The sequence below is a fragment of the Cynocephalus volans genome, chromosome X (assembly GCF_027409185.1).
Source record: "Cynocephalus volans isolate mCynVol1 chromosome X, mCynVol1.pri, whole genome shotgun sequence".
NCBI classification, from domain to species: Eukaryota; Metazoa; Chordata; class Mammalia; order Dermoptera; family Cynocephalidae; genus Cynocephalus; species Cynocephalus volans.
The window spans coordinates 117,503,217-117,527,438 of record NC_084478.1 but is presented as its reverse complement, the minus strand read 5'-3'; the positions used below and the strand labels follow the sequence as shown (position 1 = coordinate 117,527,438).

Below are 24,222 nucleotides of genomic sequence, written 5' to 3'. Positions count from 1 at the left end.
ATTGTTTATTAAGAAAAGTAATGATGGGGAATTTGAAGGAAAATGCATGAAAATGTACTATAGAGTCTAAGGCGCTGGAGAGAAGGGAAGTGCCCACAGCCCAGCAGCCGCTGTGGTGAGCCAAGATCAGCATGGCACCAGGAGCTCAGTCTCTGGCCACAGAAAGCTGGAACAGGAGCCAAGGTGGTATAATATAGACACCGCCACACCTTCTGTCACCACAAGGACAGTTCACCACCACACTAGCAGCCAGGCCCACTCTACAGGCACCAGCCACTCACTCGACTACACTGATATAAGAAGAGTCACCAGTAGAGCCTGCAATCAGAGGAGGAAATCTTTATCTTCATAGCCATCCCCAGAGTAATAGAATAAGCAAGTCCTCTACCAGATGACCAAACATCAAAGAAAAAAAATACTAGAACTACAAACAAAAAGATATGACACCACTGAAGGAATACAGTAATGCTCGAATTCCAGACCCTATAGAACAGGGAATCTTTGAAATGTCTGAAAAGGAATTCTGAACAATGATCTTTAGAAAACTCAAAGAGATAAAAGAAGACTCAGTAAGAGAACAAAAGGAAACAAGAAAAAATATCCAGAATATGAAGGAGGAAATTTACAAAGAGATTAATACCTTAAAAAAGAGTGAAGCAGAACTCCTAGAAATGAAAGATTCACTTATTGAAATAAAAAACACAACAGAGAGCTTAAGCAGCAGGCTAGAGCAAGCAGAAGAAAGAATTTCAGATCTCGAAGATGGTCTTTTCGAAATAACCCAGGCAGACTAATAAAAGGAAGAAAGAATTAAAAATGAGGAAAATCTAAGAGATAGCAGACAACCTCAAGCACTCTAATATCCGAATTGTGGGTATTCCAGAAGGGGAGGAGAAAGGAAAAGGTATTGAAAACCTATTCAAGGAAATAATAACAGAAAACTTCCCTGGTGTAGGGAGAGATGCAGACCTTCAGATCCAGGAAGCTCAAAGGTCCCTAAAGAGATTCAGTCCAAAAAGATCCTCTCCAACACATTATAGTCAAATTTGCAGAGCTCAAAGACAAGGAGAGTATTCTAAAAGCAGCAAGAGAAAAAAAAGCATCAAGTCACCTATAATGGAACCCCCATCAGACTGATAGCAGACTTCTCAACTGAAACCCTACAGGCCAGAAGAAAGTGGAATGATATATTCAAAACAATTAAAGAAAAAAATTGCCAGCCAAGAATTCTTTAACCAGCAATTCTCTCCTTCAGAAATGAAGGAGAAATAGCATATTTCCCAGACAAACAAAAATTGTGGGAGTTCACCATCACACGACCAGCCCTGCAAGAAATTCTTAAGGAAGTCCTTCATCTTGAATCTAAAAAAATGATGATCACTATCACATATACGCAAGAAAGAGCAAAACCTGCTGTTAGAACAAAAATGCCAGTGAGAAAGAGAAAGAAGCTAAATCATGCCACCTCAAATTTCCAACTAACATTGAAGAAGAGAAATAAAAGGGGAAGTAATGATCAAAAGATATTTAAAACATCTAAACCAAAAGCAATTAAGTGACAGCAATTAAACAATACCTGTCAATAACTACCCTAAATGCGAATGGATTTAACTCCCCATTCAAAAGACACAGACTGACTGATTGGATTAAAAAACTATGCTGATGTCAAGAGACCCATCTCGCCTATAGAGACACACACAGACTAAAAGTGAAGGGATAGAAACCAAAAACGAGCAGGAGTAGCTATTCTTGTATTGTATATCATATAAAATAGACTTTAAGCCAAACACATAAAAAAAAGACAAAGAAGGCCATTGTATATCATATAAAATAGACTTTAAGCCAAACACATAAAAAAAGACAAAGAAGGCCATTATATAATGATAAAAGGATCTATCCAGCTAAAAGACATAACAGTCATAAATATGTATGCACCCAATATTGGAGCACCCAGATATATAAAGCAAATATTCTTAGACCTAAAGAAAGAAATAGGCCCTAATATGTTAATAGTGGGTTACCTGAACACCCCTCTCTCAGTATGGGAAAGATCTTCCAAGCAACAAATCAGCAAAGAGACACAGGATTTAACTGCACCTTAGACCAACTGGACCTGGCAGATATATACAGAAAATTTCACCCAACAACTAAAGAATATACTTTCTTCTCATCAGCACATGGAACATTCTCCAGGAGAGACCACGTATTAGGTCACAAGTCTAGTCTCAGCAAGTTTTAAAAAATTGAAATCATTCCAGATATCTAAACAGTAGGATCCTGAATGACCTATGGGTCCAAGAAAAAATTAAATGGGAAGTCAAAAAATTTCTTGAAACTAATGAAAATAAAGATACATCATACCAAGACCTGTGGGATACAACAAAAGCAGTACTAAGAGGCAAATTTATTGCAAAAAACGCTTACATCAAAAGAATGGAAAGACTTCAAATATATGACCTAACACTATGCCTGAAAGAACTGGAAAAACAGCAACAATCCAATCCTAAATGTAGTAGATGGAAAGAAATAATTAAGATCAGAACAGAACTAAATGAAATAGATACCCAAGAAATGATCAGTGAAACAAAAAGTTTGTTTTTCAAGAAGATAAGTAAAATAGATAAACCATTAGCTAGGTTAACAACAACAACAACAAAAAAAAAAAAGAGAGAGAGAGAGAGAGAGAGAGAAGACCAAAATAACAAAAATCAGAAATTGAAGGGAGACATTACAACTGATACCACAGAAATATTAAGAATCACTAGAAACTATTATAAACAACTGTATGACAACAAATATGAAAACCTGGAAGATATGGATAAGTTTCTGGACCCATACAATCTACCCAGACTAAACCAAGAAGAGAGAAAACCTGAACAGACCAATAACAAGCAATGGGATTGAAGCTGTAATTAGCAATCTTCCAACAAAGAAAGGCCCAGGTCCGGATGGCTTCACAGCTGAATTGTACCAAACCTTTAAAGAGGAATTAATACCAATTCTCCTCAAACTATTCCAAAAAATTGAAACAGAAGCCATTCTTCTAAACTCATTCTATGAGGCCAACATTCTCTGATACCAAAGCCAGATAAAGACACAACAAAAAAAGAAAATTACAGGCCAATATCCTTGATGAAGAAACATAGATGCAAAATCCTCAACAAAATATTAGCAATCAGATTACAGCAACACATCAAAAAAATTATACACCATGATCAAGCAGGATTCATCCCAGGGATGCAAGGATGGTTCAACATACGAAAGTCAATAAATGTGATACATCACATCAATAAACTCAAGGACAAAAAGCATATGATTATTTCAATAGATGCCCAAAAAGCATTTGACAAAATTCAATATCCCTTCATTATAAAGACTCTCAACAAATTAGGTATAGAAGTAAAGTATCTCAACACAATAAAAGCCATCTATGACAAGCCCACCCCCAGTATCATTCTGAATGGGGAAAAACTGAGGGCTTTTCCCTTAAGAAGAGAAACAAGACAAGGATGCCCACTCTCACCACTTCTATTTAACATAGCACTGGAGGTACTAGCCAGAGCAATCAGGCAAGAGAAAGAAATAAAGGGTATCTAGATTGGAAAAGATGAAGTCAAACTGTCCTATTTGCAGATGACATGATACTATATGTAGAAAAACCTAAAGACTCTATCAGAAAACTCCTAGAGCTGGTTAATAATTTCAGTAGCAGTGCAGGATACAAAATAAAGACCTCCAAATCAGTGCATTTATATTCTCCAATAATGAGCTAACAGAAAGAGAAATCAAGAAAGTAAGCCTATTGGGCTGAGCCCGTGGCTCACTCGGGAGAGTGTGGCGCTGGGAGCGCCGAGGCCGCGTGTTCGGATCCCATATAGGGATGGCCGGTTTGCTCACTGGGTGAGCGTGGTGCTGACAACACCAATTCAAGGGTTAAGATCCCCTTACTGGTCATCTTTAAAAAAAAAAAAAAAAAGAAAGTAAGCCTATTCACAACAGTCAAAAAAAAAAAATACCTAGAAATCAGTTTAACCAAGGAGGTGAAAGATCCCTACAATGAGAACTACAAACCACTACTGAAAGAAATTAAAGAAGACACAAAAAGATGGAAGGACATTTTATGCTCTTGGACTGGAAGAATTAACAATGTGAAAAGTGTCTATACTACCCAAAGCAATCTACAGATTCAATGCAATCCCCATTAAAATACCAATGACATTCTTCACAGAAATGGAAAAACAATCTCAACATTAATATTGAACAATGAACGACCCTGAATAGCCAAAGCAATCCTGAGCAGAAAAAAAATAAATAAATAAAGCCAGAGACACAACACTACCTGACTTCAAATTATACTACAAAGTTCTAGTAACCAAAACAGCATGGTACAGGCGTAAAAATAGACATTCAGACAAGTGGAGCAGAATGGAGAACCCAGAAATCACTCGTCAGGCTTACCGCCATCTGATATTTGCCAAAGGCAACAAAAACATACATTGAGGAAGAGACTGCCTCTTCAATAAGGTGGTGCTGGGAAGATTGGATATCCTTATGCAGAAGAATGCAACTAAACATGCACCTCTCACAATGTACTAAAATCAACTCAAAATGAATTAAAGACTTAAGTATAAGACCTGAAAGTGTAAAATTACTAAGGGAAAATATAGGTGAAACACTTCAGGAACTAAGTCTCAGCACAGACTTTATGAGCATGAGCTGGAAAACACAAGCAACAAAAGAAAAAATAAATAAATGGGACTATATCAAACTAAAAAGCTGTTGCACAGCAAAGGATACAATCAACAGAGTGAAACAACAACCTACAGAGTGGTAAAAAATTTTTGCTAACTATACATCTAACAGGGGATTAATATCCATAATATACAAGGAACTCAAGCAATTGCACAGTAAAAATTCAATAACTCAATTAAAAAATGGGCAAAGGAGCTGAATAGACATTTTTCGAAGGAAGACATACAAATGGCCAACATGAAAAAAATGCTCAACATCACTAATCATCGGGGAGATGCAAATTAAAACCACACTGAGATATCATCTCACCCTAGTTAGACTGGCCGTAATAAAAAAGATGGAGAATAACAAATGCTGACAAGGATGTGGAGAGAAGGGAATGCTCACTCCTACACTGTTGTTGGGACTGTAAATTAGTACAGCCATTATGGAAAACAGTATGGAGTTTCTCAAACAACTACAGATAGATCTTCCATGCAATCCAGCAATCCCACTTCTGGGTATATACCCAAAGGAATGGAAATCATCGTGTCAAAGGGATACCTGCCCTCCTGTGTTCATCGCAGCTCTGTTCACAATAGCCAAGATAGGGAACCAACCTAAATGTCCATTGATGGATGATTGGATAAGGAAAATGTGGTATGTATACACCATGGAATACTACTCTGTCATAAAAAAAGAATGAAATTCTCTCCTTTGCAGCAACATGGATGAGCTTGGAGAAACTTATGTTGAGTAAAATAAGCAAAGCACAGAGGGGTAAATGCCACATGTGGCACTCATAAGTGGGAGCTAAGAGAGAAAGAAGGAAGGAAAGACAACACAGTGGTGCATTGGATTTGCAGAGGGAGAGAACATATCTAGGGATACAAAGTGGAGTGGGGAAAGAGGGATGGGAGTGAGGTCAGGGATAATTGTGTTGGGGACACCGGGTATCATCGCAATTTGTGGTAATGGGCATGCGGCCAGTATGGATCTGGCTATCACATCTTGGGCGCGAGTAGTGACAATTAGCTTTTGTACCCCGTGAATATTCATAACCAATAAAGAAAAAAGTTCCTACTTGCAGTGCAAAAAAGAAAAAAAAAAAAAAAGAAAATGTATTACAAGTTTATTCTCTTCTTGTAAATTTAAAATATTATATAATATAAAAATAAATAAAATGTAGTGCTACAATAATTGAAACTCTGGAATGAAACAGAGAAAAAATCAGTGAAGTATTTTAAAGTATGTAAACAAATCTGTTTGTGACATTTCAAATTAATGGGTAGACAGGATATAGTAGTGAATAAATGAATTGCAATAGTTGCTTAACCAGTTCCTGGGGGAAAAGGGGATTAATTTTTGCGTAAAATGATTAACCAAAAGAAATACTAGGTGAATTAAAGGTAAAAAATGAAACCATAAATATTTTTAAAGTATAGATGAATATGAAAATACATTAATAATATTTCTCAGGTCAGGGAGAAGACTGTTCATATAAACTTTTTAAATAATATAGTCAAATGGTTCAAAAATGAAACTATAAAAAGTATAAATAGGTATACTGTCCCTCATCTACACTATTACTCCTGCCCCCTTCCCACACTCGGCTAACCATTGTAATTGCTTATATCCTCGCAGAGCTTTTTCATGGATTTGTTAGTACATAAAAACATTTATTCTTAGCCCTCTGTCCTTTATTTTGACATAAATTATACACTCTACACACTATTCTGTACTTTACTTAAACTTTATACACTTATTTTAAACATATTGGAGGTTTTTTGTTTGTTTGTTTGTTTGTTTGTTTTACATCAATCAGTATATGTATCCAGTCCCTTGCTGATGGGTATTTGGGTTACTTTTTCTTTGGCTAATACAGTGATGCAGTGGATATCATTTTACAGGTATGCAAGTACACCTTTGTTTTTCTTACTCTTTTTTTTTTTGGCGGGGGGAGGCTGGCTGGTATGGGGTTCTGAACCTTTAGACCTTGGAGTTACAACATCACACTCTAGCCACCTGAGCTAACTGACCAGCCCCTGCAAGTACATCTTTGTGAATAAATTTCCAGAAGAAGTATTGCTGGTTCAAAAGATAGATGCATTTGTAATTTTTAAAACATTGACTACTTGTTTTCCATAGGAGTTGTATCAGTTTGCACTTCCATTAGGAATCTGTGAGACTGCCTGTTTCTTCACAGTGTCCTTAACAGAATGTGTTACTAGTTTTTGATTTCTTGTCATCTGTTAGGTGAAATTGTTCTCAATGTAGTTATAATTGCAATTTTATCTTAAAAGCAAGGTTAAGCACCTTTTCATATGTTTAAGAGGGAAAATCTTTTTAAACGTAATATGGAGTCTTAGACCACAGAGGAAAAAATGATGAAAAAATTTGACTACATAAAAAACAAACAAAAAAACATATTGGCAGTCAGGTTGGGCGTTTTAAGTTTGGATCTGCAAATCAAAACCACATTGAGATATCATTTCGCCCCAGCTAGACTGGCTATATCAAAAAGACAGAGAATAACAAATGCTGGTGAGGATTTGGAGAAAGAGGAACCACCTCTACACTGTTGGTGGGACTGTAAATTAGCACAGCCATTATGGAGAAGAGTATGGAGGTTCCTCAGACAACCACAGCTAGATGTACCATATGATCCAGCAATCCCACTACTGGGTCTATACTCAAAGGAATGGAAATCATCATGTCTAAGGGACATCTGCACTCCCACGTTCATCGCAGCTCTATTCACAATAGCCAAGAGTTGGAAGCAATCTAAATGTCCATCAATGGATGACTGGCTAAGGAAAATGTGGTATATATACACCATGGAGTACTACTGAGCCATAAAAAAGAAAGTCTAACATTCACAGTAAAATGGATGAGCTTGGAGAAAATTATGTTAAGTGAAATAAACCAAGCACAGAAAGAGAAATACCACATGTCCTCACTCATAAGTGGGAGCTAAGAAAGAAAGAAAGAAAGACCATAACTAAACGTTGAACTTTCAGAAGGAGAGAACAGACCTATAGTTACTAGAGGTAGGAAAGGGGCAGAAGAGGGGAGATAGGGAGTAATTGGTTAAGGGACACAGAAAGTCATTATGATGTGTAATGATGAATATGCTAATAATATTGATTTGATCATCACGTACTGTACACAAATACTGATAGTCAACTTTGTACCTCATATATATGTATAAATAAAAACATAAAACCAAAATAAAAAACAAATGACAAACTCAGGTAGGAGAATTTTTGCAACATAAGACTGACTAAATAGCCTTGATATACACTATTATTAAAAATCAGTAATAAGAAGACTGTATTCTCCAATAAGAAAATGTACCAATGACAGGAATAGGAAGCTCCAAATGAAGAAATTAAAGTAGCCATTAAACCCATATTAAAAATTCAGCCTCACCGGAAGGTAATAAACTGTAAATGTGAGTGCCTTTGCTATAAAATTGGTGATTTCTTTAAAAGTATACATGTGGTACTTCTCCTAAATGAAACATACTGATATTCCACTATACACATTTTAAATAGTTGGAGGTATGTGGTGAAGTTCCCAGTTCCTTCCCGGCATCTCCTCCCTGCCCCCTTCACCCCCAGTTGACCTAGGTGTTTTGGATAGCAGTCTTCCTGCCATGAATTGCTGGACGGTTGGACGCAGGCAGTAATAGTTGCAAGTGCAGTTACTTATTAAGAACTTTATCCTTTTGAAGGGGAAATAGTGTATCTCTAATTATGTGTTGGAGTCTAGAAACAGTTGGTTCAATTCAGCAGAAACATGTACTGAACACTTACTATCATGTGCCATGTACAGTGATCTATAGTGAGGATTAAGATACAGGAACTTTGTTTTCAAGTAACTCATTAATCTTTTTTGTGTCTTTATTTAATTTCTCCAATTTTATTTCTTTTATAGTTTTCTTTTTAAATTTCAAAGCAAGAGGCAGGTAATCTGTTTTCTAAAAATTTATCCCAGACTTCAATTATTTTTATCACAGTTTTATTATGATATAATTCACATACATACAGTTCACGCATTGGAAATGTAAAATTCACAGGGCTTTAGTATATTTAGAGTTATGCAATCATCATTATAGTCAATATTAAACCATTTTCATCATCCAAAAAGGAAACTCTGTACTCATTAGCAGTCACTGCCCATTCCTCCCTCCCTTCCAGTCTGTGGTAACCATTAAGCTACATTCTGTCTCTATAGATTTCCCTATTCTGGACATTGTATAAAATGGAATTATACATTATTTGGTCTCTCATGACTAGTCATGAAAGCTAGCTTTTTCATTTAGCGTATTGTTTTCAAGGCTCATTCATGTTATAGCATGTATCAGTGCTTCTTTTCCTTTTTATGGCAAATAAAATTTCATTGTGTGCATATACCATGTTTCACCCTTTCATCAATGAATAGACATTTGGGTGGTTTCCACCTTTTGTCTACTACAAATAATGCTGCTATGAATATTCATGTACATATTTTTTTGTGAATATATGTTTCATTTCTCTTGGATATATATGCAAGGGTACTTTAAAAAGTTCAAGGAAAAATAGAATTAAAAGATAATGCAATAATTGAGTTTTAGCAGATTTTCTTGAATAAATGTTTCTTCATTTGTTGTATGCTATTAGGACAATTTCTAATGATTCCCAATTAAAAAAAATACTTTTTGCCAATTATGATGTTTCACTGAGGAACGGGCACACAGGACTTCTTATGACTCAGTTTTAGAAGTGGATCACCCTCTTATGTCTACTATTTCAGTAAAATAGAATTTCTTTGTTATGATGGTACTAGAATGCTAGCTATACCAAGCAATTCTGATGCACTAGTTTTTCAATCAGGCTTTTACTGTTTCTTATTTATTCGGTTTCATGGTACCTGCTTCTCCTTGCCTTGTTTTTTCTTTATATAAATGAAGCATGTTATAATGGTGTTTTACCTTTAAAAAATTATTTTGAGTGAAATAGTTTTCTGCTCATTACTTTTTTAGGTTTCATTCCAGCATCTGCTGTTGCCACCACTACTAGTTCAAGCACCATGTTTTTTACCTCGATATCAAGTGCTTTTGCCTCCACTGCTGCTACCAGGATGTCATGTAAGTTACTCATTCCAAAGAAAATACTATTATTTCCCATGAGGCCACTTAAGTCAATTTGCCGATATGAGCTGTGGATCTCCTGCATCTCATAAATTATCGTTATGCTTGAATTCATCTGTTGCTGCTAATATCAATAGTAGCTTGGTTTAAGAGCCTAATTGTCATGCTTTAGCTGTGAATTTTTTTATTATTAATATTATTTTTTTCATTAACATGGTTATTACAGCTTAAAATGATAACTTTAAGCATATAATTCATCAACATTGTGATGTTTACAACTTCTTGGGCTATTAAGAATAGGAAGAGTGGGAGAGCGCTACCAGGACTTGGGAAGTCACCTGGCCATGGCTGCTTTGATGGCCCAGAATGTGTCCATGGGGTCCCAGCACACACTCTCAAGTTACCTCTGTGCAGTCTTTCTCAGCGTGCCCACTTGTCTATCCAGTGAGAGCCGAGATGAGGTGGGATGATATCCTGTGCTCTGAGTGCACAACAGTAGCCTCCCTGTGCCTCAGGCCTGGGGCAAGAGCACCAGGCTGCAGAGTTGCCAGTCCTTCCAGGATGCTCAGGACTTTGGGTCAATATGGCAGAATAGATGGTCCCCAGTGTCACTCTCTCCCACAAATCAACCAGTTTACAACTATAAAAAAGCAATGACAGCCAAGCTGGGACCCCTAGAGCTCAGGGAAAAAGGAGGAGAGACCAACAGAGTGCATGAAGGTGGGAGAAGCCACGATAAGAGAAAGAAAGAATCGCTCCAATCTTTTTGAGCCCTGGCTGCTTCAAGGATGGAGCTGCTGAGCACATGGAGCAGGAGCTGGCAAAAGCCACAGCTATGCCTTTTGGATGAAGTTACTTGGAGGCGGCAGGGGAGAAGAGGGCCTTGGTGGCCCCCAGGCCAGCAAGAGCACTAATAGGGTTCCTGTGGATCCACATTGGAGTGAAGAGCCACAACAACTGAAAAAAAGGAGTCACTCAGAGGCCAGTGAGTCATCACAAAGAACTGGCACATGGCCCATCCTATGGGAAGTGTTTGCAGCACAGGTGGTGGGGGAGATGGGCCCACCTGGAGAACACGGGCATAGCAAGGACAGCTGATCAGCCCCCTAATCAGCATAGGACCATTCAGAGGAGACTGATCGGGAACATAGAATGCATGGGGTACCATTTGATGAAAAGACTCAGGCCCAGACCAGAGTTTCTACACAACCCAGGTGCACCAGATTTCACTAGACCCAGAAGTACCTATAAAGTCAACCATTAAAACCTGAGCTGCACAAAAAGCCTTCCATAGGGAATCAGCAGCAAAGCAGCAATTTAGCTAAACCACACAGCTCAAGAACTGGTCCCCACAGGAAGTTCCCCCATTTTAGAAGCAAAGGACAACATATTAGTTCCAGCACCGAGCTTAAGTGGTGGGAGCAGCAAATAATCTAACACAGAATTGAAAGAAAAAAACAAAGTACCCACAACCAGGGACAAAGTTTGATATTAACTAGCAAAGGTCTCATTTTACCAAAGAACTCCTATAACACTTAGAAGGACCAGGAGTCCCCTAAGCTACCAAACCAGAAAGTGGGGAGGGTCACAGGCCTCAGCAATGCCCCCAGATATCCACAACCAATCCCAAGAGTGGGAGGTGGGGGACTCGGCCACACCCCCCTGACACGTGCAACCATGCCCACCAGACATGCATAGCCAGCCCAGCAATGACAACTGACCCACCACTAGAAGCACCCTGGGCTCTCCCAAGCCAGGGCGGTGGGGGGGCCAAGTGCCTCGGCCACACTCCCCAAACATATGCAATGAGCCCAGCGACAATCACCAAGCCACAGCAAGAAGGGCCCTGAGTTCCCAAGCTGGGGTGGTGGGGGGCGAGGGCTTTTGCCAAACCCCCCTGATATCTGCATGCAGCCTAGCAATTACCAAGCCACCACTTGAAGCCCCCTGGTCTCCCCTGTGGGAATGAGGTGGGTGCCACAGGCCTCAATCCTACCCCTCCTCCTTCTTCCTTCTTATGTCACATTTATTTCCCTTTCCCTTCTCCCCCTTAATCCCAACTGTTCCACAACAACATCCTAGAATGTAAAAAAAAATATATTAAGAAAATTATATTTTCTGTAAAAAAAAATAGTAATAGGAAGAGTGGGAATTTTGCCAAGTGTGTCTGAAGGGAAGAAGTCCTTATTATCTATGTGAATAAGACAAAGTGGGAAATAAACATTGGACCTTGCTCTAGTGTATATATAAACTGGGCTTGTGGTCCTTACATTTTATCTAGCAAAGGGGAGCATGACAAAGGACCACTGTAGTTTTGGAGTTCTGACTGGAACTATATGATGTCTCACGACCTTTCCCACTCTAGAGGAATATCTGGATGCTTTGAGCTTAGAGGTAGGATGTTATCTCATAACCCCAATTTTTTGTTGCACATCCTTCATTAGTAGAATAATAGATAAATGTTGAAAATATTGAATTCAGTATATGTCTTAGGCAATTCTTTCTTTTTTGATTTTAATTTATCAATATACAATGTAGTTGATTTTCATGTTCCTTTACCAATTCCTCTTTCTCCCCTCCCGCTCCCCCACCTTCCCACCAGCATCATATCTGTTCATTCATCTTAACAAGTTCAAGGAATTGTTGTGATTGTTGTATCTTCTTCCCTGCCCACCAGCACCATTTGTTTGTATATTTATTTAATTGATTGATTTTTTGGTCCCCAAAATAAGTGAGAACATGTAGTATTTCTTTCTGTGCCTGACTTATTTTACTTAATGTAATTTTTTCTAAGTCCATCCATGTTGAAGTTAATGGTAGTATTTCATTCTTTTTTATACAAAGTAGTATTCCATTGTGTAGATATACAATAGTTTCCTTATCCACTCATCTGATGATGGACATTTGGGCTGGTCTAAACTCTTGGCTAATGTAAATAGTGCTGCAGTAAACATTGGAGTACAGGTATCCCTTTGACATGATGATTTCAATTCCTCTGGGTATATTCCTAGTAGTGGAATAGCTGGGTCATATGGTAGATCTATCTGTAATTGTTTGAGGAGCCTCCATATCATTTTCCATAAAGGTTGCACCATTTTGCAGTCCCACCAATAGTGTATGAGAGTTCCTATTTCTCTGCAGCCTCACCAGCATTTATCATTCTCAGTCTTTTGGCTATTAGCCACCCTAACTACAGTGAGATGGTATCTCAAAGTGGTTTTGATTTGCATTTCCCAAATGCTGAGTGATGTTGAGCATTTTTCCATGTGTCTGTTGGCCATTTGTATATCTTCCTTTGAGAAATGCCTATTAAGGTCCTTTGCCAATTTTTAATTGGGTTATTTGTTTTTTGGCTGTAAAGTTGTTTGAGTTCCTTGTATATTCTGCATATTAATCCTTTGTCAGATGTATATTTTGCAAATATTTTCTCCCACTCTGTTGGTTATCTTTTCACTCTGTTGATTGTTTCTTTTGCTGGGCAGAAGCTTTTTAGTTTGTTATAATCCCATTTGTTTATTTTTCCTTTAGTTGCCTGTGCTTTTGGGGTTAAATTCATGAAGTCTGTACCCAGTCCTACTTCCTGGAGTGTTTCTCCTATGTTTTCTTTAAGGAGTTTTGTTGTTTCAGGATGTATATTTAATTCTTTAATCCATTTTGAGTTGATTTTGGTATATGGTGAGAGGTACAAGCTCAGTTTCATTCTTCTACATATAAATATCCAGTTTTCCCAGTACCATTTGCTGAAGAGGCAGTCTCTTTCCCAGTGTGTAAACTTGGTGCCTTTGTAAAAGATCAGATGGCTGTAGGTGTATGAGTTGATTTCTGGATTTTCTATTCTATTCCATTGATCTGTATGTCTGTTTTTATGCCAGTGTCATGTTGTTTTGGTTTTTATAGCTTTGTAATATAGTTTAAAGTCAGGTAGTGTTATGCCTCCAGCTTTATTTATTTATTTATTTATTTGCTCAGAATTGCTTTGGCTATTAATGGTCTTTTGATATTCCATATAAATGTTAAGATAGTTTTTTCCATTTCAGGGAAAAGTGTCATTGGAATTTTGATGGGGATTGCATTGAATTTGTATATCACTTTATGTAGTGTGGACATTTTCACAATGTTAATTCTTCCAATCTGAGAGCATGGGATATCTTTCCATCTTCTTGTGTCCCCTTTAATTTCTCTCAGTAGTGCTTTGTAGTTCTCTTCACAGAGATTTTTCACATCCTAGGTTAATTTTACTCCTAAGTATTTTATTTTGGGGTGGCTATTGTAAATGGGCCAGCTTCTTGATTTCTTTTTCTACATGTTCACTGTTGGATATAGAAATGCCACTGACTTTTGTTAGTTGATTTTGTATCCTGCAACTTTGCTGAAATCATTTATCAACTCTAGGAATTTTTTTTGTAGAGGTTTTAGGTTGTTTGATATATAGGTTCATATCATCTGCAAACAAGGACAGTTTGACTTTATCTTTTCCAATCTGGATGTCCTTTATTTCCTTCTCTTCCCTGATTGCTCTGGCTAGTACTTCCAACGCTATGTTGAATAGGAGTGGTGGGAGTGGGCATCCTTGTCTAGTTCCTGTTCATGATGATATTGGCAGTGGGCTTATCATATATGACTTTAATTGTGTTGAGATACTTTGCATCTATACCTAACTTGTAGAGAGTCTTTATCATGAACGAATGTTGAATTTTGTCAAATACTTTTTCAGCATCTATAGAGATGATCATATGGTTTTTGTCTTTGATTTTATTGATGTGGTGTATCACATTTAGTGATTTCCATGTGTTGAACTAACCTTGCATCCCTGGGATGAATCCCAATTGACCATGGTATATAATTTTGTGTATGTGTTGCTGTATTCTGTTAGCTAGTATTTTATTGAGGATTTTTGCATCTATATTCATCAAGGATATTGGCCTGTACTCTTCTTTTTTGTTGTATCTTTGTCTGGTTTTGGTATCAGGGTGTTGTTTGCCTCATAAAATGAGTTTGGGAGAATGGCCTCTATTTCAATATTTTGGAATAGTTTATAGAGAATTGGTATCAATTCCTCTCTGAAGGTTTTGTAGAACTCTGCAGTGAACCCATCCCGTGCTGGGCGTTTCTTTGTTGGGAGATTTCTGATAACTGCTTCGTTCTCTTTTATTTTTATTGGTCTGTTCAGATTTTCTGTATCTTCTTGGCTCAGTTTTGGTAGTTTGTGTGTGTCCAGAAATTTATCCATTTCCTACAGATTTTCAAATTTGTTGGCATATAGTTATTTATAGTAGTCTCTAATGATTCCTTGTATTTCTGAGGTATCAGTTTTAATATCACCTTTTTCTTTTTTAATTTTTGTTATTTGGGTCTTCTTTCTTCTTTTTTTATTTAGCGTTGCTAGTTGTTTGTCAATTTTATTTATCTTTTCAAAATACCAAACTTTTATTTCATTGATCTTTTGTATATCATTTTTTGGGTTTCTATTTCATTAAGTTCTACTCTGATCTTAATTATTTCTTTCCATCTGCCAACTTTGGGTTTGGATTATTCTTGTTTTTCCAGTTCTTTAAGGTGAACTGTTAGGTTGTTTACAGGCCATCTTTCCATTTTTTGGAAGTAAGCATTTAATACAATAAATTTACCCTTTAGTACCGCTTTTGCAGTATCCCACATGTTTTGGTATGATGTCATTATTTTCATTAGTTTCAATAAATTCTTTGATTTCTTGCTTAATTCTTCTTGGATCCATATGTCATTAAGTAGAATGTTGTTTAACCTCCATGTGTTTGTATAGTTTCCAGAATTTCATTTGTCATTTATTTCTCACTTTAATCCATTGGGATCTGAAAAAATACATGGAATAATTCCAATTATTTTGAATTTGTTGAGACTTGATTTGTGACCTAAAATGTAGTCTGTCCTCGAGAATGTTCCATGTGCTGATGAGAAGAATGAATATTCTGAGGTTGTTGGATTGAATATTCTGTAGGTATCTCCCAAGTCCAATTGGTCTAAAGTATTGTTTAGATCTTGTGTTTCTCTGTTTATTTTATGCCTAGATGATCTGTTCAATATTGAGAGTAGGGTGTTTATGTCCCCTGCTATTATGGTATTAGCGTCTGTCTCATTCTTTAAGTCTAATAGTGTTCACTTTATAAATCTGGCTGCTCCAATTTTGGGTGCATATATATTTATGATTGTTATGTCTTCTTGATGGATAGATCCTTTTATCATTATATAGTGGCCTTCTTTATCTCTTTGTATGGTTTTCGGTTTAAAGTCTATTTTACCTGATATAAGAATAGCTACTCCAGCTCATTTTTTTTTTTCTATTTGCATGGTATATCTTTTTCCATCCTTTCACTCTTAGTCTATATGTGTCTTTACAGGTGAGGCGAGTCTCTTGAAGGCAGCATATTGTTGGGTCCATCTTTATAATCCAGTCAGTCAGTCTGTGTCTTTTGAATGGGGAATTAATTCCTTTCACATTTAGAGATATTATTGAAAGGTGTTGACTTGCTCCTAGCTTTTTATTGATTTTTGTTCAGATGTCTTAAGTATCTTTTGTCCCTTTCTTTTTGATTTTCTGTTTGTCTTCTGTGTTTGTTGGTTTCCTGGGGTGGTAGATAAACTATTTTTTCTCTTTATTGTTAGCGTTTTTGTTTTACTGGTGCATTTCGTTCTTTCTTGAGTATTCATGGCAGTAGTGGTTGTTTTTCAGGTACCAAAACTAGTACTCCCTTGAGAATTTCTTGTAAGGCTGGTCATGTGGTAGGGAACTCCTGTGGTTTATTCTGAGAATATACTATTTTTCCTTCATTTTGGAAGGATAGCCTTGATGGGTAAAGTATTCTTGGCTGGCAACTTTGTCTTTTAGTATTTTGAATACATCATCCCATTCTTTTCTGGCTTTTAGGATTCCTGATGAAAAGTCTGATGTCAGTCTGATTGGAACTCCCTTAAAGTGACTTGTCGCTTCTCTCTTGCAGCTTTTAAGATTCTCTCTTTGTCTTTGAGTTTTGCCAATATGACGATGCCATGTCTTGAAGAGGACCTTTTTGGGTTGAATATGTTTGGGGATCTTTGAGCCTCCTGAATCTGAAGATCTGTGTCTTTCCCTATACCTGGGAAATTTCCTGCTATTATGTCATTGAATATGTTTTCAATGCCATTTCCTTTTTCTTCCCTTTCTGGAATAGCCATGATTCAGATATTTGAGTGCTTAAGGTTGTCTGTTATCTCTCTTAGATTTTCTTCAGTTTTTTAAGTTATTTATTTTTTTGTCCACCTGTGTTATTTTGAATAGCCCATCTTCAAGGTCAGAAATTCTCTCTTCTCCTTATTCTAGCCTGCTGTGTCGTTTATTTTGTTGAATGATTCTTTCAGCTCCGTAACCTCTGCTACATTCTTTTTCAGGGCATTGATTTCTTTGTACATTTCTTCTTTCAGGTCCTGTATACTTTTCCTCATTTCATTGTGCTGTCTGAGTTTTCTTGTATTTCATTTAGTTTCCTTAGAATTGTTTCTCGATATTCCTTGTCAGTCATTTCAAAGACTTCCTGTTCGATAGGATCTAGAGCTTGAGAGTTATTATTTTCCTTTGGTGGTGTCATACTTTCTTGATTTTTCATATTTCTTGTATCTATCCTTTGGTATTTAGTCATTGTGACAGGGGATTTCATGGTCCACTTGTTCGATCCTAGAGCCTGTGGGCTGGTTGCTCAGGCCTCTCGCAGCCACAGGGATTGACTTGGGCTGGGGGTCCCACAGCATCACCTACCTGTTCCGGTGCACATGGCTCAGGGCCCTGTGGGCCCAGTGGCTCTTGGGCCTCTCTGGGCGGTGTGGACTAGCCTGGGCTGGGAGTCCTGTGGCAGTGCATATGTGTTCTAGTGTGGGTGGCTTGAGGCCCTCTTAGGCAATTCTTTCTTATAGACCCCTATAAACTGACTGTGCTTTTGAGGTATCTTCTTCACAGTACCATGATGTTCATCATTAAACTTTGTTGTATTGTAATCCTAGCTGTAATCTGGTCCCCCAAAGCCCTGTGATAGCAAGGATGTTAACACCCCTGGGAATAAAACTTGCCAGGAAATGCTGATGCTTAGTCAAGCGTGAATACTGACATACCATGCCCATCCTATTGTGCAGTTGGCATAAGTAAACATTCCTTAAAATTGCTGGTTACCACATGAGTTGTATTTTCTACCAAGTAGATTTCAATTTTGAGACATGACATTGATTCTGGAATAATTTTGATATTTTTAAGCAATATCCTTCTCAACCTATAATAGATTTAATGAATATGACCATGTCTGAGGTTTGGAGTTAAAGTTATCAAATTAATTCATGTTCACTCAAAGACTTGCCCTCTGAACTCTGACAAGCTTTTCCCACCTTCTCGTCTCTAATGTCCTTGCCTACAAAATGAAAAGATATCTGGATCATAGTATCTTTTAATTAACTTTAATGAATTATAACTTACATATCATGAAGTTAACTTATTTTAAGTGTACAATTCAATGGTTTTTAGTAAGTTTACTGAATTGTGTAACCATCACCATATCTAGTTTTATAACATTTCCATCATCCCCATAAGATCCCTCAGCCAAAGACAGCACTAATCTATTTTCCATCTCCAGAGATTTGCCTTTTTGGACATCCCATATAAATGGATTGTCCATGGTGTGTTGAAGTTTAACCAAAAATGTCTGAAGGACTCTTCAGATGAAAAAGACTATATGAATTTCTTATTGTTTTTGATTAAAAGGGTAATAGTTAATATTATGTTGTTCTCTGCTGTTGATGCCTCAACAACTTCGGCTAGAACACTTGGTGGTATAACTTTGGGATTTGGATTAAAATTCCCTGGAGCAGGTGGAGCAGCTCCTATTGTACCTAGTAAGAGTTTAGAATTATTGGGATGTGTTGGGACACTCATTGGGATGTAGTAACATAGCAAGCAGTAAGTTGGTTGTAGTTCTGTAGCTTCTGTGGCTAAGTGGGTTTTGAGCATCTCATCAGAATGTCCAAAAGGTACATCAATATAGATGAGTGCTAAAGAGAAGAAGGAGAAAGTTGATATCAAAGATATTACATTTTTGAGATGACTACAGTCAAAAGTGCTATCAAATTTTTGTCAGTATTTAAACTTAAGAATTGTTGTTCTTGATTATAGTGTTTAATTGGCCTAATATATGGGGATTGAGAGAGGGTTTTTACTTCTAAGAGTTAATTTAAGCTTTGTCCTGTATTAAAGCTGACCTTCTCCTAAAGTTAATTATAGGAGTTTCCCTGGACCTATCCTAAATTTGTTTCTGCTATTTAGGTGCTATCTAGATTGTAGCTGAAGGAAAACTTGGTTACCCATTGCCTATTGCTATTGTGAGCTGAGTGATGAGGGGTCATTTGCTACTTAAACCTACCATGTAAGCCAGATTCTATTTTAGAGAAGTCTTGTTTATTTTTACTTTAAAAAGTTTACTTAAGGGCTAAAATGAATCATTCTTCAAACCTGACGTAAGCTAAAAGTCAATCCCTTTAAAATAATTATTCCTAAACAGAGATGTATACCATCTCTTTATGTCTTCTTTTACACGGCCAACACTTACTGAGTTGATACTGTGTAGTAGGCTAAGTGGCCAACCTATGAGAGTTGTGAAGGGTGTGTCATGAGAACTTTACAAGCTATCATATTTGTAAAAATGTAACACATAATTTTCCTTGTAAAATACTGAGAAAAAGAACTGATTCTATCAGTCATGAGTTGAGTCATTGACATATGAAGGGGCGGGCTCTTTGATGACTCTGTCATAACCCACCCCTTATCTCTCTGTCTCAAATATCTTTGCAAACTGGTAGGTACACTTGCCACTAGCCTATCCCTTAGCACCATTCTATCCACCACTACCTTACATACTTACCCTCCTCCCTATCAGGTATGTCTCAACCTTACTCACCCAAACCAGGGTTGTTTTCCCCTACTCACCTTTCCTTCTTCCCAAGTGTATTCACTTACTCAGATACTTCATTTCACAAACTAGCCTTTCAGAGCAGCTTTCAAGTGTCTGCATCTACCCATTTACAGCCATTTGGGATTACTCTCAGTTCTAGGTATAATCAGCAAGTTTTAAGAGAAGCTTGCTTTTTATCAATCTCATTATTTCTAAGAATCTGAGAAGATGATGATGTCCATTCCCAGCATGGAGTAAGACATACAGTTGTTGATTAGGCACAGGGTAGGAAAATTGGATAATAATATCTTTTAAAGGATGTTTTCACTGTTTTATATAATGATTTTAAAGGTCATCAGAATGAGATATATTTAGATGCAAATCCAAATTTGGTATGGAGTTATTTTGTATTATTTATAGAACTGTGATTCCCTTTACTACACAGATAACGTAGAATTGACTGTATTAAGTGGTTTAGATCAAAGTTGTAACTTGCAAAATTAGACTGTGATAGAACCTTCACTCTCAAATCCATTGCTTGTTTTGGTATTAATTGAAATATTATTGTTATTTGATATGCCAGAGCTAATGTATGCCTTCAAAAATAGCCTAGAAGTTAAGAACAAAAATAAATATTGTATTGAAAAGGTTAATGTAATCATGGCATTTTTAATAAGTCTCAAGATTTCTTTATGTTTAGTCTAACAGGTATTAATTTCCCAAAGGTATCACACAACATCTTTGGGTAGAAGTTTTGTCTGTGTACTTAGCCGCTGCTTTAGTGGTGGTATAGTAGTTGCTTTTTAAATTATAAAAACTGTACATATGTGTATATATAAACATGTATCACTACATCTAGAGAGAGAACAGTTTATCATTCCAGCCTTTTTTCCAAACATATGCAAACACACATTAAATTTATTTATTTTACAAAAGTGAGATCATACTTTGTGTGTATATGTGATATATTGTGCTTATATATGTATGTGTACACACATGCACACATATACATCTAGTCATCCCTCAGTATCCATGGAGGATTGGTTCTAGGACCTCCCACAGATACCAAAATCCAATAATGCTCAAGTCCCTGATATAAGATATCGTAGTATTTGCATATAACCTACGCACATCTTCCCATATGCTTTACATCATCTCTAGATTACATATAATACCTAATACTGTTGGAAAAATACGAAGTTAATTCTTTCAGTAGCTTGTTTTACCTTTAGAACAGAACCTGCTTATTGTGACAGCTTTACTGATAATCAACTGCTCTACTCCCACTTTTGTAAACATTCTTGCTTATTTCAATGACTGCTGTGCTGGCTAAATGAATGCTGAGAAAACAAAACTTAGAGCCCGGAAGAGTCCGCCTATATAAGCCCTGTAAGACCTAAACTCCAGGCTCAGATTTTGAAGCACTAGCTCATCTAGGCCTGCCAGCATAATAAAATACCTGACTATCCAACCCTCTGAGTGCCGACCGCTTCTCTGTTGGAGTCCATTCCGTAACAATACAATGTAAATATGATGTAAATAGTTGTTGTACTGTATTATTTAGTGAATAATGACATGAAAAAAGTTTGTACATGTTCAGTACAGACGTAAATTTTTTTTGAATATTTTCAATCTGAGCTTGGTTGAATCCATTGATGTGGACCCCATGGATATGGACGGCCAGCTGTATACACAGTCATATAATTTGCTGTTTCCTTTTAAGTATATATCTTTGGACATCTGTCCATGTCAGGAAATACAGCTTACTTTGTTAAAAAAAATCTCCTTTGGGTGAAGATATACTCCTTTAAAAGGACTCTTTTTTAAGAAAAATTTTCTTTCTGTCTTAGGTGCAGTGGTTACTCAGTGTTTGAGTGAATTAATCAATAAAGACGGTCTATTGATAGTATTATTAATTTTCTGCATTTCTGGGGAAGGGTTTCCTTTCAGACAAGATTTTTGTTCTGAGATGAAGAAGATGATGATATATATGGCTGTAAATAATTCCACACAGGTCCAATCTGTAATCTCTTTGATGTTCTAACTGACAGTGACCCCAGGGATACATTGTGAGTGGGCAACAGTCTTCCTGTGTGGTGCACATTTCACCCTCACAAGCGCTAACACAAAGAATGGGGAATTATCTTAAGGATCCTTGTGTCCAAAAGGGAAATGGAATCTTGTAGGGAAGTGGAATCTTGTAGAAATCTAATACAGATATTCCTGTGTCAATGTTACCTCAAGGACGTTGGAACTTAAGAATTGTTCTTAAGGCAGTGTTAGAGACCTCCTAAATCAAACACTGCGTAAACATAATTCATTTATTCTCCCTTTGTGTACTTTTTTCTTTTTTTAAACTTCCCATTGGTTTCCTTACATCTTTTTCTCTCCCTTCCTGTTTTACCTTATTTTAAATTTTGACTTGCTCGTGGCTCTTTAATTTCTCCTTCATGTCCTTCCTCAATTCCCTATGCCTACAGTCTGATTCTTTTTACACTTTTGGAAATAATACCCATTTTCTGCCTAGAGTCTGATTTTTTCCATATTTCTGGATATATTTCTGTATTTCTACCTAGGGTTGGATTCTTTCCATACTGCTAAATTTTTGAAAATGATATTCTGACCCTTTGGCTAGAGCTTTTTGTGTCAGACCCTTGCTTAGGCTCCTTATTAGCACATGGGATGGCTTCTCATACTTCAGATGCCCACCCTGGCCCAATCAACTGTGAACCAGGAGCAAAGGACATATTTACCAGGAATAAAGAATGGGTGTTCTAGCTTGTTCCATCAGCAGGAATGGGATAGGCCAGTTTCCCTTAGAATAGTCAGTGTATTTGTCAGGAACCATGATTTCCATATTTATCTAGTGCGGCCATTAACCTGAATATACTGCTAACTGGGAAAGCAAGGCTAACATAAAACAAATAATTGTGTGTACGTGTTATAATATATTTTGATAACAAATTTCTTGTTATAGAAGCATTTATTAATTGTGAGAACATTTGAAAATGCAGAGAACCAAAAGGAAGAAAACAAAGCAATCCCAGTTCCCACCAGCCACAACTTTCTGTGTTTTGTTCTTTAAGAGCTCATTGTAATAAGAACCAACAGTGCTACAGAAAGTTCAGAAAACCAAAAGAAAACTATGCATTGGAGAGAAGTGAGCAGTAAACATTGGGGATCAAAGAATTTGAGCTAGGCCATGAAGTGTTCTCAGGATCTCATCTATAGAGGGCAAGGCATTCTAGTAAGGGTACAACAGAAAAAGACACGTGAGAGAGAGATCTGGGCTGTGGATAAAACTTTGTGAGTTTTGCCTATTAGGTTGGCAAAGATGTATGCCTAGTATTGGCTGTGATGTAGAGAAACAGGCGCTCTCCCCTATTGGTGGGATTGTAAATTGGCAAAATTGTTTTGGTGGGGCAATTTAGCAAGATATATTCAAATTCAGAAGGGCCAGTCGGTTAGCTCCGTTGGTTACAGCATAGTGCTGACAACACCAAGGTTCAGAGTTCCATCCCTGTAAAAGCCAGCTGCCAAAAATAAATAAATAAATAAATAAATGAAATTTAGAGCATGCTAACCCTTTGATCTAGCAGTTTCATTTCTGGGAATTAATTACCCTGATATAGTTATGTAAGTATGCAAACATAGATGTGCAAAGATTTTATGTAAATTGTAATTATTCTTTTCTTCAAAATTTAGTAGAACTTACCAGTGAGGTCATCTGAATCCGGAGTTTGAGGATTGACTTAATTTCTTTAATCAATATAGGGCTGATTATAAGGTTATAAGTTTTAATTTTCTACAAACTTATCCAAGACTTTTAGTTTTCAGCAGGAAGGTTAATTCAGATACCTCGCCTGCCGTATATCACTTCATATTACAACAGTGTTGAGTGCAAATCTACAACTTTGAGTTCAAATTCATAGTTTACAAAATGCCTCTATAGTTTTTAACCTGAATGATCAAGGCTTAAATGAAACAAATTTCTCAATTCTTACTAAAAATATGCATTTTATTTTCCAGCTACAGTTTCAACGAGTACCACCAGCACTATCACCACCACTACCACTACCACAGTCACCAGTGACTTTACCCAGAATCTAAAACCGGGGACATCAACTGGGATTAATACCACCGTTGCAGTTGGTGTCACTTCTGTACCTTTTACTTCGACTGTTAAGTAAGCATATTTGTTTGAAAATTTGCATGAGTTTTGTTTTATTTATTGTCTACAAGGCATAACTTGGTGGTATAGCTTTAGAATAGTACTTGAAAGTTAGATAAATGATTGCGTTGAGGGAACGGTTAGAGAAAGATTTCTGTACATTAGGAAAGTGAACAACCAACAGTATACCTTTGCCTTCTGAATACCATTATAATACCATCATTACTATTAGTTATAATAGGTACCAT

At 36.9% G+C, this 24,222-nt stretch overlaps 1 protein-coding gene across 3 annotated transcripts in view; it reads left to right on the top strand.

Moving 5' to 3' along the window:
• The window catches only part of NUP62CL (nucleoporin 62 C-terminal like), an 80,574-nt gene that overhangs the window by 22,567 nt on the left and 33,785 nt on the right, over window positions 1–24,222 (top strand). For all 3 annotated transcript variants that reach the window (XM_063084166.1, XM_063084167.1, XM_063084168.1), the window contains exons 2-3: window positions 9,758–9,862; window positions 23,833–23,989. In XM_063084166.1, coding sequence (XP_062940236.1) covers window positions 9,758–9,862; window positions 23,833–23,989 — 262 coding nt within the window. The remainder of the gene's footprint in view (window positions 1–9,757; window positions 9,863–23,832; window positions 23,990–24,222) is intronic.